The following is a 19668-nucleotide window of genomic DNA, read 5'->3' on the forward strand; positions in this document are numbered from 1 at the left end:
TAGAACTATGCTGGCATCTTTTTGGCACACCGACCCAAGGCTGGAATTGCCAAGTCATATGGAAGCAAACACAGTGGAGTCAACCTGGAAATCACTTCTGGGCCCTGACAGATATACCTGTGGGCCTGGGCCACATTGGTGGTCTGACCTTTTGATGTGTAGCAGGAGTTTTGGGGCCTGTAACTCCATCTCCTATGGGGCTGCAGGAGAGACCAGCCAGGCTGAGTGTCAGCATGTAGATGCAATGGACCCGATGAAGGCTACAGACACCTAGTCAGGTAGCCTTCCCACCTCCCACAAGCCATGCTTCATCCGACTGGTCACACACAGATGCTGGAAGTGACACTGTCCTGACTCCACAAGAAGACAATGCAACTGGCACTTTCCCTGATGTCTTTCCCCTTGGCTTGATGTTAACCTGTCTCCTCTTCGTGATAAACCTTCACCGTGAGCACGAGGGCCTTCAGTGAGCTCTAGGAGCTTTTCTAGCAAATTACCCAGCCTGAAGAGGCACTAGTTCCCTGTAAGTTCTTGGCTGGCCTGATTCTCTTTGGTTTAGTCATTCAGTTTAACCCTCTCAGGCTGTTCTCCCAAAGGGCAGCAGCACCTCTTGGGCAACTCCCCACTCAAGCCTGAGGTCATCCTAACAGCTGGGGCAGTACCCCACTGGCCTTTTCACATGCAAGTCTCTCTGTATCAGAGTGCAAGTATCCCCTCTTATTTTGTCGTCATCAATCTGATGAAATAATTCAACTACGAGTGTGAAAACAACCTTCAGCACTTCCCTCTGCTCCCCTTGGACAAAGGATCCTGACCCTGAAAACAGGCCACAGGTCCTAACTATCCACGACTTTCCTATTAAAGCTCTAAGAATTGAAAGGGATCTAGGTATTGAATGAATAAACGAATTTCTTTGAAATGTGCTCCCTACCGTTTGGCAGACAAAACTTTTCTTGTCCACCTAGCCTGGGTTTCCATTCACTCATGCCTCTGCCCTGACCTCCGATATGCAAAGTCAGACATGGTCCTGAACCAGTCAAATGAACCTGGGTTGAGGAAAAGCCATACGTTCACTGGGACCCTACTCAACCACGTCCTCGAGGGCAGGAGCATGCAAAGATCCTCCTCCACTGTGAGAGGTTTCTAGAAATACCATTTCAGCAGAGAAGATGAGGAGACCAGCCATGGAGACGTCTGGAAAAGGAACATTATTCCACGGAGAACACAGGACCCACAGCAGAGAGGCCACTGTGACCAATGAGCAGGGAGCAGAGGGTGAGGGCTGACTTCAGGGAGGAAATGGCAGGGGTTGGCTGTACAGTCCAGCAAACACCACAGAGCTTTGGACATTCAGAGGGACTGCTACGCAAGAAGTCAAATCTCACCAGAATCAACGGCCATCTATGCTGCAGGGTTATTTGGCCAAGGTTCTATGGCTTGCCAAGAGGATAGACGTGTCTCTCCTATTCAAAACCTGGCAGCTTTTTCCACCCTCTGCTTATTCTTATGTAGACACTGTGTGAGAGAAATGGAGAGGCGGTCAGTGGGCTGAGAATTCTACCCACACACTGTTACAGAGAAACTAGATCCATGCTGGTGTCAGACCTCCTCTCTCTCCCCAGCACTGGGAGCCCAGGGGCTACTACTTTTCTGGACTGCACACCAGCCCTCTATGAGTCTTGAAGCAGTCAACTTCGAGGAAAACGGGGAGGCCTCCCAGCAGATCCCTGCAGAGGAGAAAAACAGGCAGCTGGATCTCCAGTCATGGGAAACTGGGGCAGCACCCCAATTTCATGCAGCAGAAGCAGGAGGTGGAGGGCTCATCAGAGACAAATCCAATCACAGAAGCCCCCAACGTGGCACAGGCAGACACGGTGCCTCCTTGGAGACTGGCCAGGGCGTGGGGAGGACAGATGAGGAGGGACGTCAAGCAAACTGGCTGCAGCAAGCCCTCTTCAGTAGTCTCTGAGTGTCGGCTGCCAGCCAGGCAGGCAACCCACCTCCAAGCTCACAGAAACACAAAGGCCCAGGTCTCAGAGGGTTCATCCAGAAATGGGCCACTGATCACAAATCTGCACTTGCGGGAACAACTCATAGCCTCAACCACCACCCTAAAAGCCTGTCTGTGTCAATTCTCACACCCCTTGATCTTGTCACTTTGTGCTACATTTTTGTCACTTGAAGGAATCTACACAATGACACTAAATAAGGAGTTTTGCTAAATTCTTCCAGCAGAGGAAATATGAAGGGAAGTCAGAGATGCAGGGAAAATGACATATCAAGGTGAGGTCTGGGGATGGCCTGACCCTGACATCGCTCCTGCTGCCCCAGGAAAAATTCCTGGGTCAGTGAGGGGCAGACAAGGCAGATAGAGGGTGATGCTAAGACAGTTTCCTGGGAAACCACTGGCATCCAAGGTATGGAAGACGGAGAAGAGATTTGAGAACAGGTTGAGGAGATACATTAAGAGGCAGAGAAGAGATACAGCCTGAAAGACATGCCAGCAAGGGGCTGCACTGTCCCTGAACACCCCGGTTCTCCTGTTTCTGTGGACAGACCCTGAGCCATAGTAGGTGTAGGTTTGTGCAACATACACTGTTCAAGGACCTCAAGCAGAGGTGACAAGTCTGACCGGCCCACCATCCCCACCCAGGCACATTGAACATTCCTTTTCCCTTGACAGTCACCTCAAATTTCACCTTAACTGCTGTGTCCTGCATGGGTGTGGGTCTGTGGGCCTGGGCGTGCAGGATTGGTGGAGCAGCCCCATCACGGAGCAGGTCTGCACAGCCCAAGCCTCCTGAAGATGACGACCATGGCTCAAGTAGATCTCGGCAAATCTAATGAGACTTGGGGCAACAAAAAGAACTTTATGGAGTCAGGATACACTTGGGCTAACTTACCCTCAATACAGATCTCTACAGTGAAATGTTTACAGCCTGGAAACATGAACACCCAGAGGAAAAGGGAACACAAACATTCTGCAGCAGAGCACTGTCATCAGCAACCCCAGGTGGGCACCTTGAGCTCACAGTCCACATATTCACCTAGGAGAAGACACGCAGGGCTGGGGGTGTCTTGAAGGATGGCAAGGGGTCCAGAAGGAGGCAGAGGGAGGAGCTGCTTCAGGCCAGGGATGGTTAACAGCTTCCTCCGCCTGCTGCCTGGGCAAGCAGCACTTCACTGCACAGGGAGAGAGGGGAACGAGTGAGCGAGTTTCTATCCTAGAAGCCAGATGACTGCAGAATCCAGCCCCACCAGACCCTCGCGTCTCTTCACCCACAGTCAGCACCCACTTGGCGCTGAGTGACCACTATTACCAGAGGTAAAACGGCACCTTGGCTCAGAGGAGGGAAGGACAGCAGCTACTGGTTCCAGGATCAGACTCAAGGGTTGCAAAGAGCCCTGAATCCCCAGGTTTAGGCAAGGCTTCAGGGCAGAGTAAGGAGGACATTCAGGATGAGGGCATGGCAACCACCACCATCCCCAAGATCCCTGCCTCTTCTGACCTCATGGCCAGCCACTACCTGTAGAGCCCAAGGACAGAGCAGGGGCCCAGTGCTTCAATATTGGAATGCAAGCACCCCCTCTCTGCAAATGTAGGGGGAAGCCAGAATCTCCTGGATTACTCATTCCTGAAATTCAGTCCTAAATGGAAGCCAGGCAGCGCTGGTCCGAAGGTTTCTCTCTTGATAAGCTACCCTCTTGCCAATTCTCGAATCTGCATCCCCTCTGCCCTCCCCTGACCACCAGGACTGGGTGCCCACCTGGAGCAGCATACTGAGACCCAGGTTGCGGTGCCTCCTCTCCAGCTCCGACACAGCCTGCAGCAGAGACCTGAACCTCTCCGCTGGGTCCTCGTCCTCGTCCTCCAGGGACCCTTCTTCTTTCTCTGCTTCCTGTAGGAATCGCCCCTCCTCCTCGGCAAAGAAGGCCCGAAGCTTCTTGTAGTCAGTCAGCGCCTTCTTCCTCCGGTCCATCACGTGTCCCTACAGGATGGGTGGGCAGCAGGAATACCCGTGTCCTCAGGCTATGCTGAGACCCCACCCATCCACCACTGACCACCTCCAGGGAGGAGAGGTCCCTGACCATCTGACTGTACAGTGATCAGCGGTGGTCCAAGGCCCTGCCAAACAGGGTCAGGGTGCACATCCCTGTTTCCTTGTTCACGTGGAGTCGAACCCCACCCCACTTGCCTTCCACACAGCAGCAGCGGACTCAGCCTGGCCATGCAGATCCCGAGCATCATTCAGATCTTTCTTCATGATCTCCACAGACCCCTTGTTCTCCTGGAGAAAGACGCTGGTTATGGGGTGTGGCCACTTCTGAAAGTCTGGGGCCCACCTAAGCCCAGTCCAGAGGGCCATCACACTACTAGAATCCCGTCAGGCAGTCCAGAGGCCCAGGTTCATAATCTTAGCCCATCAGACACCTCAAAACTCTGCAGGCTGCAGAAAGGGTCTTGGTGACCCACTATGCTCTCTATAGTCTGATAGAAATATTTGTGCTAAGAATCCAACAGGGTAACTACACAAGACTATTCATTGAGGACTCTCGTGTTACTGTCTCCAGCAGAGGGACGGAGGGTGGCCCCCTTTAGGGTGACCATGGGCACACACAGGGCCTGCCCAGCTCCATGCAGTGACTGGGTGGGTGAGGTCCTTCACCAGGAAGAGTCCAACTCCAGTCCCCTGGCCGCATGCTCTAACCCCAAGGAAGCCCCTGGATGCAACATCCCACTGCTTAAGAAGACCTCAGGACCCAATCCCTGACGCATGAACCCTGGGCAGGCTACTCTCTCCTCTCAGGTTGGCAGGGACCACACTGATTGACCACACTGACTCAGGTGGAGAAGGTTCCAGAACAGAGTGGATGAAGGGACTCAAGAGGGCTCAGAGCAGGTGAGAAGACCGAATGGGAAAGGGGTGCACAGGACCAGAGAGGGCCAGTGCCCTCAGGCCACACCCCCACTCCAGTACTCTTGCCTGGGAAATTCCATGGACAAAGGAGCCTGGCTCGAGACAGTTCGTGGGGTCGGAGTCGGACAGGACTGAGCGACTACACCCACAGAGGGGACTCTGCCCGTGGGGGTGGGGCTACCGTAGCATGACGTCATGCCAGGGGGCAGGGCAGTGACGCCACGGGGGCTGGTCATGGGGGGCCCTCAGCAGGACTCTTTGCCAAAGGGGGCGGGGCAGGGCAGTTCAACACTGGGAAAGTCACGCGGGTACGGGGGCGGGCAGGGAGGTGGAGGCAGAGAGAGGAGGAGAAAGTGCCCCGTCCAGGCTTGGGAAAGGGGGCCAGGGTCCCGTCCTGGGATGGGAGAAAGGGTACTGGGCACCAGAGGAAGGAAAGGAGACAGGGCATTATCTGGGGTGTGGGGAGGGCAGCTGGGACACCGGCCAGAGGATGGAGACTGGGGGCCAGGGCGCCATCCAGAGAATGCGGAGGGGGGACAGGGCGCAGTCTGGTGATGAGAAAAGAGGGCCAGGGCACCCTCCGGGGAAGGGCACCTTGCCGCGCAGCGCCTTCCTCCAGCGGGGCTCCCACTCGGGTGGCTCGGGCCCCGCGGCCATGCGGCAAGCTGCGCACAGCGGGCCCCCGTCGGCGCGGCACAGCAGCTGCAGCGCCGCCTCAGAGGCCGGGCCGTCGCGCGTGGGCGCCGCAGCTGCTTCCTCGAGCGCCAGCAGGCGGCGGCTGAGCGGCGGGCGGCCGGGCTCCACGGCGCGCTGCCAGCAGTCGTCGGCGCACTCGGGACACGGGAAGGGCCCGTCTTCCTCCGCCCAGAATCGCACCACGCACGCCCGGCAAAAGCGATGGCCGCAGTCGGCGCGCACCGGGTCGCGGGGCGCACTCTGGCACAGGGCGCAGGCGGCCTCGCCGGGGCCCGCGGGGAGCGCCAGGGCGGCAGCGGCGGGGCCCTAGAGGGCGCAGACAGGGATGCGAACAGGGGCGCACTGGTGGCTGGGAGAGCCGGGGACCCGGACACTAAAAGCGCTGCCGGAGAGCCAGGGACAGGAATGCGCTGATAGAGGTGGAGCGCAGGGACAGAAGACAAGAAATGGCGACTGGAATGGCTGGGCGCCCGGCGCAGGGTCCTGGCAGGGGTGTTCTCCACGCAAGGTCCCGGCAGCGGTGTACCACAGCCTCCGGGTCCTGGCAGAGGCCGCGCCACTCTGCCTAGGTCCTGGCAGCGGTGTACACTCAGCCCGGTTCAGCTAGCAGAGATGCGCTTCGCTCCGACCCACGTCCTCGCACGCTGAAATCTTACAGGGATTGTCACTTCTCCCATAAATGACTCTTGTGCGAAAAGGAAGCAGTTTCATTTGAAAACTCCGTTAAAAAACGTTTTTTTGTAAGCTGCTAGGACCTGAGCTGCAAGCCCAGGGGTGGGGACTGGGCTGGAAAACCGCGGCGTGGGACCTCTTGCGTGCAACCCCTCGCGTCAAATCGTTCTGTACGCACCGAGCTGCGTGGGCTTTTCCCGTGTGCGCAGGTTAGACGTGGACTCTCAGGGGAGCACCTCCTGTGAGGGCCATCCTGAAAGGAGAATCCGGGAACAACCCGCGAAGGAATGATCTTCCAGGGACACGCAGATACTCACTCACAAAGGCAAAGTTTGGTTTCAAAGAGTAGAAGTATAAGGCTGCCAGCATAGTCACTGAGAGGAGGGGAAGCGTTCCCCAAAACCGCGGGAATCACAAGTTTATAAATTTACTAATGTTGACCCACCTATTTGTTTTTGGTTGGTTTAGGATACCAGTGTACATAATCCCTGGTCTAAAATTCTTATCAGTTTGTCAATTTTTATGACCCTTTTTTCCTGATCTCCCAATTCCTGAATTTTCTTATGATATTGAGTCCATCCTCTCACCTTTTCTCGTGACCTCTCACCTCACCTTTTCTGATGACCTCAGGCCATTATCTAAGGACCAAGTTCTAAAGTTAACGGGCCATTCTCCGTGATCACTTGCTAATTGTCCTGTCACGGGTTCTGGTGTTTTATGGCCTTCAGGTCGAGGGAGCTTAGAGGCATTCCCTTTAAATGTCAACAAACTGAAACAGCAAACACTTACGTAAAAAATAAGTGGAGATTGGAATTCGATTTTTAAAAGAAGAAATCGAGTCCTTTTTTTTTTCCTTTTGACCCTACGCAACACTGACTGCCTCATATTTTTCTATCTCAACTCCACCTTAGCAGCTTGGAACCCAGGCCTTCGGTCCACTGTCCCTGAGCCACAGGAACGGGAAATTCAGCCTCGAGAAAACTCATTAATGCAGACTGAAGACATCTGATAAGACCCAAAGCTACCAGTATCCTGGTCCATACCAGGAAATTTGTTAGCATTTCTTTAGAAAAGACAAAAAAATGGTTTGGGGAGGAGCAGTCTAATAGGGTGAGGTTTTTTTTATTTTTATTTTTTGGTTGTTTTTAAACAAGCTAACACGTGGTTTAAAAAATGTAATCATCAAATTTTTAAAAAGTGAATCTTTCAGTCCATATACATGCAGTCTTCCTAGGTATTGTGTTTTGGTTTTTTTTGTGTGTGTGTTTTTAACCTGATGTTCACTTACGAAAAATGCATAATGTAAAAGTTAAGTTGTATTCAGGGACCTTACTGATGCCTATAGCCAGGAAATGGGGCTTCCCCAGGTGGCTCTAGTGGTAAAGAACCCCCCTGCCAATGCAGGAGACTTAAGAGATGCTGGTTTGATCCCTGGGTGGGGAAGATCCCCTGGAGGAGGACACAGCAACCCACTCCAGTTTTCTTTCCTGAAGACTCCAATGGAAGGAGAAGCCTGGCGGGCTAAGGTCCATAGGGTCGCAGAGTTGGACATGACTGAAGCAAATAAGCATGCAAGCACTCACACATATGTAGCCAGGAAATAGCTGTTGACCGAAGAAAATGCACAACCTAAAAGTTGAGAGTTAATATTTTATTCGGCAGACTTGCTCCAGGAAGAGAGCCTCTCAGAACCCAGGTATATAGGAGTTTTTGCAACAAAAACCAGATAGTTGGACTCTCAAAATATTGCTGTTGATTAAAGAAAACTAAGTATCTTAAGTTAATGAATTTAGTGCTTTTTTTTTTAATGTATGGGAAGATGTAACCATCTGGGCTTATTGGAATCATTCCTTTGATAGGGACTTAGCTATCTAAAGGGCTAGTATCCTGTTCTTCCTAAATCCCCTCAGGATGTACCATTGGCCAGTCGCTGTGCCACAACACCCTTTGTTTACTGATAAGGCAAGCCTGTCTTCATCCACACAGCCTCTCCTTACCTCTGAAGGAGGAGGAGGAAAGGAGGAATGTCTGTGTGTGTCTGTGTGTGTGTGTGTTAGTCGCTCAGTCGTGTCCGACTCTTTGTGACCCCATGGACTGTGCCCCTCCAGGCTCCTCTGTCCATGGGATTTTCCAGGGAAGAATACTGGAGTGGGTTGCCATTTCCTTCTCCAGGGGATCTTCCCAACCCAGAGATCGAACCTGGGTCTCCTGCACTGCAAGCAAATTCTTTACCATCTGAGCTACCAGGGAAGTCTGAGGGGCTGCTCCAAAGAGACAGGGAATGAGCCAGTATATAGAAGAATTGTTCTGATTGGTAAATACTTATAGCCAGATATACATCTTGATAAAAAGAGTACTGCTAATCACAACAGATATCTCAAATTGCTGACTTTAGTGCTCTTCTATCTATGGGAAGATGCAAGAATATGGAGTCACTGAAACTATTCCTTACACATGTAACGTGTAACATGATAGTTACACATTTTAACTAGGGGCTTGGTAAATCCAAAATGCAGAGTGTTTCATCGGTTTTCCAATCTTGAATTCCCCTCAGGACACACTGTCAATGGGCAAGTGCAGTGTGTTGCAACTTGCCCTTTTCCATAACAGGATGAGTGACCCTCTTTATTCTCTTTGTGTACATTGGTATAGACTTGAAAACGCACTAAATGGGCACTCAGAAGTGTGGCTAGAAAACTGAGGTTAGTTCTGTGGAGTGAGGGTCAGGAGGAGAAAAGCACTTGAAGAAGAGCCTAGCTGGTTTGTTAGGTAAACTAGGAACATAATGGAGAGAAAAGTGGAAAGAAAAGAAATCAGTGAGCAAAGTCCATAATCCTGTGAGTGTGAAAAATAATCAGGTACAGTCATTAAAGGGAAACAGCCAAACGAGGAAACTGCCAACCAAAATATACAGAGTTCATAAAATCGGAACAGAAAATTTCAGTGGAAAAATACCACTGGAATTTGTCAGTTAGTTCACAAAAATATAAATAAAAGCAAAGGCTGAATAGAAAAATTATACACTCTACCCAGTTACTAAGAAATAAAAATATAAATTGAGATTTTTTTTTCCACTATTAAGTTGGGAGACCTTGTTAGTGAACCAAACTTGACTCCACTCATCCGTCTCACAGCAAAGCCAAGCTTTTGTGTGGTAAAAGAAAGTACATTGTTTATTAGCAGGGCTCCAAGCAAGGGGGGCTTCCCATGTAGCTCAGCTGGTAAAGAATCCACTTGTGATGCAGGAGACCCCAGTTCAATTCTTGGGCAAGTAAGATCTGATGGAGAAGGGATAGGCTACTCACTCCAGGATTCTTGGGCATCCCTGGTAGCTCAGCTGGTAAAGAATCTGCCTGCAGTGCTGGAGATCTGGGTTCAATCCCTGGGTTGGGAAGATCCCCTGGAGAAGGGAAAGGCTACCCACTCCGGCATTCTGCCCTGGACCATATAGTCCATGATGTCTCAGAGAGTCGGACATGACTGAGCAACTTTCACTTCACAAGCAAGGAGAATGGGCAGCACGTGTTCTAAAAACTCAGACTCCCCAGTGGTTTTAGGGAAAGGTTTTTTGGGGTTTTGTTGTTTATTGTTTTAATGTTAGTTTATTTTTAATTGGAAGATAATTGCTTTACAAGGTTGAGTTGGTTTCCGCTATATAACAATGTGAATCAGCTGTAAGTGTACATATATCACCCCCCTTGTTAGCCTCCCTCCCATTCCCCTAGGGGAAGATTTTTTAAAGACAGCATTTGGGGTAAGCAGTAAGCAGTAAATTCTGATGAACTTTCTTCTGATTGGCTGGTGGTGAGATAACATCAAGGTTATATTTCAAGAATCCTTACCATCAACCTGGTTCCAACCAGTCTTGGGTCTACCTACTGTGGTCATCATGTGGTCACCACCCTCCACCTGGGAGTAATTTCTGCAGGACAATTCAAAGATACACATCAGGTTATTATATCCCTTGAGAAGGAACAAAGACTGTTCTATTGCGGAGCTATTTCTCCAGCTATCTTGCTTTTCCTTTTGAAAAAATTGTATTTATTTATTGGCTGTGCTGAGTTTTTGTTGTTATGCGTGGGCTTTCTCTAGTTGCGGTGAGCTGGCTTCTCGTGGCAGAGCAGAGGCTTTAGGGCATAAGGGCTTCAGTAACTATGGCACATGGGCTTAGTTGCCCCAAGGTGTGAGGAATCTTCCAGGACCAGGGATCAAATCCATGTTCCCTGTGTTGGCAGGTGGATTCATAACCACTGGACCACCAGGGAAGTCCATGCTTTTTCTTCATTTCTGCATCCCATCAAGTTAAATCCTGCCCCAAGGCCACAGAAGTGAAGCCCAGAACCAAGTTCACCTCAGAAGCTGACTGAGCCCCTTTGCAACCGTTGTCAAAAGCCTGCCTGATCATCACTATCAGGCTTCCTGACCCCAAATTAGGCAAAAACGCCCAGCCTGGTAGTCACCTTATAGCACCCTAACCAATCACTTAATGCCAACCTTCCAGCAGGAATTTTGTTGTGAGGCTATAAAAATTGGCTACTCACACAGGAAGACTGTCAGCTCTCCCTGGTCTGTCAAGGTCGGCCCACTGTGCTCGCAGTACCCACATTACCTCTGCTCTTTGTTCTTAATAAGCTGAATGAAATTAACTTCATAAAATAAATGAAATCCCTTCTGAAATGCTCTGTCTGGGAATTCTTTTCCAACCTGCGCTTGGACTTCCTCAACACATCACTTCCCTAATTAGAGCCTGAGTCTGCTCTTCAGAACTCAGAGAAGACCTAGGATACTAAAGCCTTTTTCTACAAACAAGAAACGGGGGACATGGAGGGGCCTCCCACTGGGTTACAATCAAAAGAAAACTCTGATTTTGCAGATATTGCTTCTGGGAGACAATGTAGCAATGTGTTTTAAGAATCTTCAATTTTTTCATAACCTTTGGGATACCTTTTCTCAAAATATGTTCTATAAAAATAACCTCAAATGGAAATAAATCCTCTTATCATTTGGTTTGATTTGGAGAAATGATTGTCATATCAATATTCGGGAGGGGTGGAATCTTGAAGTGCAACAGTGGGGAATGACTCAGCAAATTGTACTAGCCGTCAATTTGAAAAGGTGTGTATGAAAGAGTTTTGGGAATGAGGAATGGCAAACAGTATTATAATCCATCTATGATCTGCTCCCAGTTCCAATGTGTGGATTTTTCCCCACAGCAGGCAATTCTCTGTGTTTACAATTTAACATAATTTTGACAGTATCTGGAGATAGCATCACCAGGTCAGTTCAGTTCAGTCATTCAGTCGTGTCCAACTCTTTGAGACCCCATGGACTGCAGCTTACCAGGCTTCCTTGTCCTTCACTATCTCCCAGAGTTTGCTCAGACTCATGTCTATTGAGTCGATGATGCCATCCAACCATCTCATCCTCTGCTACCACCTTCTCCTCCTGCCTTCAATCTTTCCCACCATCAAGGTCTTTTCCAAGGAGTCTGCTCTTCACATCAGGGTCCAAAGTACTGGAGTTTCAGCTTCAGCATCAGTCCTTCCAATTCAGGGTTGATTTCCTTTAGGATTGACTGGTTTGATCTCCTTGCTATCCAAGGAACTGTCAAGAGTCCTCTCCACCACCACAGTTCAAAAGCATCAATTCTTCAGTCCTCAGCCTTCTTTATGGTCCATCATCTCTCAAATCTTTTGACTATATAGACCTTTGTCAGCAAAGTGATGTCTGCTTTTTAAATATGCTATCTAGGTTTGTCATAGCTTTTCTTCCAAGGAGCAAGCGTCTTTTAATTTCATGGCTGCGGTCACCATCTGCAGTGATTTTGGAGACCAAGAAAATGTCACTGTCACTGTTTCCATTGTTTCCCCATCTATTTGCCACAAATCTTAGTTTTTTGCATGTTGAGTTTTTAGTCAGCTTTTTCACTCTCCTCTTCCACCAACAGGCTCTTTAGTTCCTCTTCCCTTTCTGCCATCAGGGTAGTGTATCTGCATATCTGAAGTTATTGATATTTCTCCTGGCAATCTTGATTCCAGCTTGTGCTTCATCCAGCCTGGCACTTCACGTGATGTACTCTGCATACAAGTTAAATAAGCAGGGTGAGAATATACATTCTTGACGTACTCCTTTCCCAATCTGGAACCAGTCCATTGTTTCATGTCCTAGTCTAGCTGTTGCTTCTTGACCTGCATACGGATTTCTCAGGAGATTTGGTATTCCCATCTCTTTCAGAATTTTCCAGAGTTTGTTGTGATCCACACAGAAATAACTACATGTCAAAATGTGTGGGACCCAATAAGCCAAACTTAAAGGAAATGTTTCTTTAAACTTATTTATGGGTGTGGGGATGGGGAAGAAAGAACTAACCAGAGAAGAACTAACCATTTGTTATGGGTTGAATTGAGTCCAGCAAAAAAAGATAAAAGAAGTGTTGAAGTTTGCTAACCTGAAACAAGCGTGAATTTATTTGGGATCAGCAGAGAATTGCAACTAGGGGTCTGCAACCGTGGTGAGCCACATTCATATTTCCATAGGGCAAAGGAAGAACACTTTTATGAAGAGGAAAAGAAAGTTGGGAGGGCTCCAGTAAACAGAGTCCATGTCTTCATTGGCTGAGTCCTTGCCAAAAAAGAGGAGCATTCTTCTTCCTATTGGGCTCAGTTGTCATTGCAGCACAGGAGAGCTCCCCCTTCTGGTCTCCAAACTCTACTTAGGAAACCCAGCAGGACTCTGCAAGGCCTTCCCTGCAGACAGACTCCTAGGCTTCCACCTAGTTCCAAACAACAAACTTAATCAGAGAAATGAGAAAATGCAAAAACAAAGGAAAACAGTCAAACAAGACAAAATAGTTTAGCCATAAAACAAAGTCAAAGAACCTTTAGTTCCTTCCCAAGACCAGGTTGTCTATGCTTCTGAGCCACTGACTATATATAGATCAGAGGTTTCCATACCCTCCTCCTCAGTTCCATTAATTTGCTGGAGTGGCTCACAGAACACAGAACACATCACTAGTTTATGATAAAAGCATGTAACCTGGAAACAACCAAGTGAAAGAGCTGCATAGGGCAAGATAAGGGGAAAGCGTGCAGAGCTTTCATGCTCTCTCTGGGCACACCACTCTCTCCAAACCTCTAGATGTTCACTGACCTGAAATCTCCCCAAACCCCATCCTTTTGAGCTTTTATGGAAGCTTCATTACATAGCCATGATTGATTAAATCATTGGCCACTGATAATGGATTCAACCTCTAGCCCCTGTCCCCTCCCAGGACGTCAGGGTGGCATTAAAATTTCCAACCCTGTCTCACTGAGTTGGTGCCCCTGGAGACTGCCCCCATCCTCAAGGACTTTCCAAAAGTCACCTTACTAACACAGTCTGGTGTCATCAGCAGAGGTCTGTTTTGAATATCAAGACACTTATGTTCTCATCACTTAGGAAATCCCAAGGGTTTTTGGAGCTCTGTGCCAGGAATAGGGAGGAAGACTAAATATATATTTATTATATATCACAATATCACATCTTCAAAATATTTCCAGTACTTCATTAGACTTTTTTAAAAAGTACACTGGAAAGCAGGCAAGCAAGAAAAATGGGCAGAGGGAAGATATTTGGGAATATACATATTTACACTTTTATATATACATATATCTGTAAATAAACAAGAGGCGGTGCTTACTCAAATCGATGATAGTAATGAGCCCTGAGCTGTGAAGTGTCATTAGCAACTCATTGTATGAACAGCAGAATATAAATAACTGAATATTGTACTATACACTTAAAATCTATTAAGAGTAAGCTCATGTGTTTTTTACCAAAATAAATAAAATTTCAAATTTCTTCCTGGATTTTTTAAATTACTCAAACCCGTCCTTCCTTAAATAAGTCAAATGAATAACTACTGCCTTATCCCACAGAGCTCTTAAATCTAGAATAAAAAATAAATGGGCCAGTTTGCATCAGCTCAAGTAAATACTAATATAATACCTTAATAAAGTGGCACAGGTAAATTTTCTAGGAAATGAAATCCATTTCGTCTTGATGAGTCAGGACCAAAAGTGACAAAGTAATTTGAACCATAGGACTGAAAATGGAGGTGGCATATTCCTTGGCTCCTCATCTCAGCCTGCTTGGATTGTTATAATACCATAGACTAGGTGGATTAAAAGCAACAGATATTTATTTTTCATAATTCTGGAGGCTGGTAGGACTTACTTGGTGTTCCAGCATAGGACTCTGGGAAGAACGCTGGACCAGAACCTAAGGGTGTTAGACAACACCAAAGGAAGGCGAGCTTGGGGTCTCGGCTCACCTCGAAGGAGTCTCCTGGTCCTGGTTGTGAGCTCTTTGCCCTGTCCAGACCCGTGACTGACGATTTCCAAGCCCAACCCACCATCGCACCCCGCTCCCCGTCCCCCCCCCCAACTCCTCTTCCCAGAGGTGTGGGGAGAACTCAGACGCTCCCAAAATTCTGGACGCCACCCCCTTGACAAGACAACGAAAGAAAAACCGAGGGCACTCAGAAAAGCCCCACAAGTCATGCCAAGGCGGGTGGCCTGAGAACAGCTGTGGCGTGGCCAGCCTCCCCGTCTCAGGACGGCTCTGCGCGGAGGCACCTCGAGGTGAGGGTCGGCCCCCGCAGAGTCGCTCCAGGCTGGCCTGGCGCTGGGATCCAGCGCGAAGGGGCTTCCTGGACACAGAGAGTAGCGCGCAGAAGGGCAGCCGGGCTCGGAATCTGCAGCAGTGCAACGAGGCGGGATAGAGGGGCCCGCGGACAAAGGACTGCAAGGGAGCTGGAGTGGAGCTCCATGGCGCAGGAGTGCCGCAGTGCCAGGACGCAAGCGGGTGGCAAGCGGCGCGGGCTGCGTACAGGCGCAGGTGGAGTGGAGGCTGGGGCCGGGTGGGGAACTTTCCCTGCCGTGTCTGCCCCCCAGTACAGCCGCGCGACTGCCGGGGCAGGAGCCAAGTGAGCAGCCGCCTCCGCTATTTCCCCAAAAGGGCCCATGTGGATTGGTTCAAACTCACCTCCTTCTCCCCTCACGACAAGGGCTTCCTTGGTGGCTCAGCTGGTGAAGAATCCGCCCGCAATGCGGGAGACCTGGGTTCGATCCCTGGGTTGGGAAAATTCCCCTGGAGAAAGGAAAGGCTACCCACTCCAGTATTCTGGCCTAGAGAATTCCATGGACTCTCTAATCCACGGGGTCGCAAAGAGCTGGACACGACTGAGCGACTTTCACTCTCACTCACCACAAACGTATTGGCTAAGGCCCCTCTTTGAGCTTTCCAATGCTTTCCCTTATTCCAGCACTTCTGCAGCGTCCTTCAATTTAGTGTCTGAGTTTGGAATTTCTTGTATTTTGTGCACATTTGTGCCTTAATGTTTTCACCAGTATGCACACAGGAAGGCTGCTGCTTTGTGGAGGGAGGGGGTTGGGTGAGGAGGGCTTTGGACAAAACCACCATGGTGAGGCTGGGTGTCCACTGGGTACGCCAAGGGTGAGGCACCTTTCCTTAACCTCCACTCCGCCCATCTCCCAGAACCCTTCTTAAACCCCTCAGCCCCCAACTTTTCCTCCCGAAAAACCCATCACTCCCATCCCTTCTGCCGGGCTCCTGGCCTCCTCTGGACACTTCTCCCCCAGCAGCCCCCAACGACCCCGCTCTACAGCCCTCCTCGCCCAACTCCCAGCTCTCCCTTCCCAGGTCCAGACTACATCTCCTGAAAATACCAAAAATGTAAAATTTATCAATAAAATATAGAAAATTATTGCCATAAATCTCAAGTCTTGTGTTTTCTGTATTTCCTCAATACTGCTGGGAGCTGCTGGATTCAGTTTCAACACATCTTATGACCTTGAAATTAACGTAGTCAGATGGGGGTAGGAGAAAAACACGGTGTATATATGGGGCAGGGGGTGGCATTCCCCTGGAAGAACAATCAGAACCGTCCTTGAACCACAGCTTCACACGGGTTTTAGGGAGGGGGACTGGGTGCTTTCCATCCCACTGACCCCAGCCTTGCCTCTGACGCCTTCTGGTCCACCCTGGTGTGACTGTCTCAGCTCAGAAGTCGGTGGGTGAGCATGTCCTGCCTCTGTGTGTCTGCATGGGTGCTGAAATGGAAATAAGTCCACAAGCTGTCCGTCCGTTGCTGCTTCAGATTCCATTTCTCGGTCCTCTTTCACTTCTGCAGCTGTGATTTCTGTCCTTCACTCACACCTGGCTCTGGGATTAGATTGCAGCCCTACTCTTCTAATTTGCTGAAATAAAATGGGCACAGAAGTCGCTTGGCCAATACGGGCGTTTGGAAAAGACTTCAGGAAGCGACCCCAGTCATCTTGCAAACAATGCGGGCCAGCAGCTCTGCCTATCTCACGTCCTAGGCGGGCGGGCAGTTTGATGGGCTCCGGATGCCAGCGCTGCAGTGGGAAAGGCACGGGAGACTGGGATCCCCAACTCCGTGCCACGAAGGGCATCCCTCGGTGGTAGCAGGATGGTTTTTGTCCGCAGGGTGTCCGCTGGAAGCCAAGCGGCAGGACAAAGGCTGTCTGAGCCGTCTTTTACTTCTTCGCAATCCAGCAAGCATTGCGTGAAGTTTACCATTTCTGAGCAAAGCTCCACAGCACACCCTGGGATTTCCACCACCTCCTTTCCTGCAGCAAGCAACTGTAAACAATTAAAACTTTTCCTCAGATAACCTTTGTGCTGTCTTTTCTTTACCTGCAGGATGCTCTCTCTGCAGAATCTGCCTCCCTCCCCGTAGGCTCTGTGTTAACAGCAAGTAACTAGCGATCTGGAAAGAAGCAACATTCATTGAGGGAGGGGGAGAAAACAAAAACAAAAACAACTATGTGTTTGTCATTGCATTGTTTGAGTTGTATGAAATGCTTGTTTGTGACAATTTTAAAATGATTTGGCTTCTTCTTGAGTGAGGAGACAGCTTACTGCACATTCACCTAGGAGGAAAGGATAGTTTCATTCATGTATCACAAAAATCCGGGAGGATAAAACTGTGCTCATTTCAAGCATGCAACCCTTTATTCAATGTATTTATGCAATCTAGGCACTGTACTCTAGAAATTATAAGTGGGAGGTGTTTATTTGGGAGGAGGTGCTTCTTTGAGGGGAGAGGTTAAAAATTATCCAACCCCCCTTTTAAACTACTTTTACAGGCTATTCCCAAGCATTGTCTGTCCCTGGTGGTTAAGCTGGAGACCCTCTTTCTTTGCTTTTCTTTCTTTTTCTGCTTCTTTCTTTGCCTTTCTCTCCCCTCTCACTGTCTCTTTCCTTCCTTCAGTCACTTTTTCACTCTTTTTCAAACAATTCATGAGCGTTTGTTTTCGTTTCTTTGGCTGTGCTGGGTCTCTGTTGCTGCAAGTGTTTTCTCTAGCTGCCATGGGTGGGGGAGTCACCCTTCAGATGGGTGGGCTTCCCATTGAGCGGGCTTCTCTTGTTGCAGAGCACAGGCTCTAACACACAGGGATTTCAGCAGTGTGGTGCGTGGGCTTAACAGTTGAGGCTTCTGAGTTCAACAGCTGTGGTTCCCTGGTTCTAGAGCACAGGCTCAATACTGTGGCACACGGGCTTTGTTACTCCTCGGCATGTGGGATCCTTCCAGATCAGGGGTCAAACCATGTCTCCTAAATTGGCAAGCAGGCTCTTTACCACTGAGTCACCAGGGAAACCCTCTTTCTTTCTTTCCTTCCTTCCTTATATCTGGAAAGCCTCACGCCTGCACTATAGGGTTCCATCTGTCAATACAAAATATTGTTCTTGATACTGAAGACTGTCCCTTGTCCATCTGGGCTGCTATGACAGAATACCACAAACTGGGGAGCTTAAACAACAGAGTATAAGCTGGGAATAGAGATCAGGGTGCCAGTGTGGGTGGGTTCTGGTGAGGACCTCTTCTAGATTCCAGGTGACTGCCCTCTTTTTGGGTACTGACCTAGAAGAGAGAAAGAAGAGATGATTTTCTCCGCCAGATGCCTGGGATAAATTCTTTCACTACTGAGTGTTCTGGACATATCCCGGAATATGCCGCACTTGTCATACTGATTATTTGGGACTGAAATCAGCTAAGAAACAGCAAACACTGTGAGAAACTTTCTCTGAACTCCCCCAACTGCCTAAAAACAGTTCCTTCAAAATGAACTTAACTGTCATCAATTCCCTCCTGAGAGTTTCATCAGCAGAGGAAGACTGATTCATCAGAGACAGGAGACTAGATGTCAATGCCACACCCAGACAGACTGTCACAAACTATCATACCTCCTGTCTAGTCTCCTAAGGGCCTGTTGTCTTTCCTAATATCATTTACTCTCCTCTATGAGAACTACTTCTCCCCTTCTCCTACTAAGGTGGTATATAAACTCTCAAATCTCATTGCTTCTGGGGTTATTCACTTTTTTCCCCTGCAATAATAATTCACTTTTTCCATGCACATAGTATTTAAAAATGAATAAATTTGCATAACTTGTCTCCTGTTACTCTGCCTGTTATCAGTTTATTCATAAATATACCTACTGAACCCAAGAGGGTAGAAGGAAAAGTTTTTTCTCTGTAACATTACAAATGTATTAACAGTTTCAATAACTACCACCAGTGAGTCTTAACTGAGACAGAAAGACCTGCTTAGAACAGTGAGTTTTAAGAATAAAAGATAACTTTCATTCTGAGAAATCTACACCAACTAGACCTACAGGCAAAACAACAGAGATTTTTGTTTGAGTGTACTGCCGGTGCAAGATCAAGCTTCAATCCTTTTTCAAGGGTGAGACCAATCATTTGTATACATTGGTCATTAAGTCTCTGGTATAAAAAAAATAATGGTAAAACAGTTTGACTAAGTGATCTAGAAGCAAGCATTTGTCTATTTTATAAATGTGTCTTGTATTCAGAAACTATTTTTAAAAAGTTGAATTGGATTGGGAATGTGAAATTGAGTGAAATTTCATCTGCAGTTCTTTCAGCTTTCTACTGCAGTAGAAATTTTAAGATATCTTATTGGTGTTTTTCCCTGGAAATTTAAACACAGGGCAATGCATTTTAATATTTTTCCTAAATATATATATTATTTCCTCTTCAACATGATACATATGTATATATTATATATATATATATATATATATATCTCATGTGTATTATTTCCTCTTCAAAATGAAATTCCACATCCAGAGCCAAAACAACCTAGGTGTGGTTAGCACAAAGCTTGGTACTGCTGACCTAATTTCCAGGGCTAGTTGTCTCATCAGCTGTTTCACTTGAGAAGTGTTTTGTTTTTTTTCTGCCTTTTGCAGTCCCAACTGCAAAATGGAGTTGATAATACTGCATATGTGGAAAGGATGTTATGAGCACTAAGTTGAATTAAGCATTCATTAAG

At 48.3% G+C, this 19668-nt stretch overlaps 1 protein-coding gene across 1 annotated transcript; it reads right to left on the reverse strand.

Annotated features, from left to right (window-relative positions):
- Positions 1 to 2850: 2850 nt before the first annotated feature.
- Positions 2851 to 16762, reverse strand: RNF187 (ring finger protein 187). The gene is made up of 6 exons (XM_065915341.1): positions 16663 to 16762; positions 14903 to 15021; positions 5514 to 5921; positions 4197 to 4289; positions 3768 to 3989; positions 2851 to 3183 (listed from the first exon to the last, which is right to left on the reverse strand). Exons 1-6 carry the CDS (start codon positions 16760 to 16762, stop codon positions 3181 to 3183), a joined length of 945 nt encoding a protein of 314 aa, XP_065771413.1. The 3' UTR covers positions 2851 to 3180.
- Between the last annotated feature and the right edge of the window lie 2906 nt (positions 16763 to 19668).

Source organism: Muntiacus reevesi, chromosome 1 (assembly GCF_963930625.1).
Source record: "Muntiacus reevesi chromosome 1, mMunRee1.1, whole genome shotgun sequence".
NCBI lineage: Eukaryota > Metazoa > Chordata > Mammalia > Artiodactyla > Cervidae > Muntiacus > Muntiacus reevesi.

Excerpts from the sequence above, each read along its gene's own strand:
- RNF187 (XM_065915341.1), bottom strand. The coding sequence starts at position 16,762 with ATGCCCTTCGTGGCACGGAGTTGGGGATCCCAGTCTCCCGTGCCTTTC. Across the intron at positions 4,290-5,513 it reads GGAAGGCGCTGCGCGGCAAG|GAGAACAAGGGGTCTGTGGA; the intron begins GTGCCCTTCCCC and ends GTCTTTCTCCAG. Across the intron at positions 3,990-4,196 it reads CCGCTGCTGCTGTGTGGAAG|GGACACGTGATGGACCGGAG; the intron begins GCAAGTGGGGTG and ends CCCATCCTGTAG.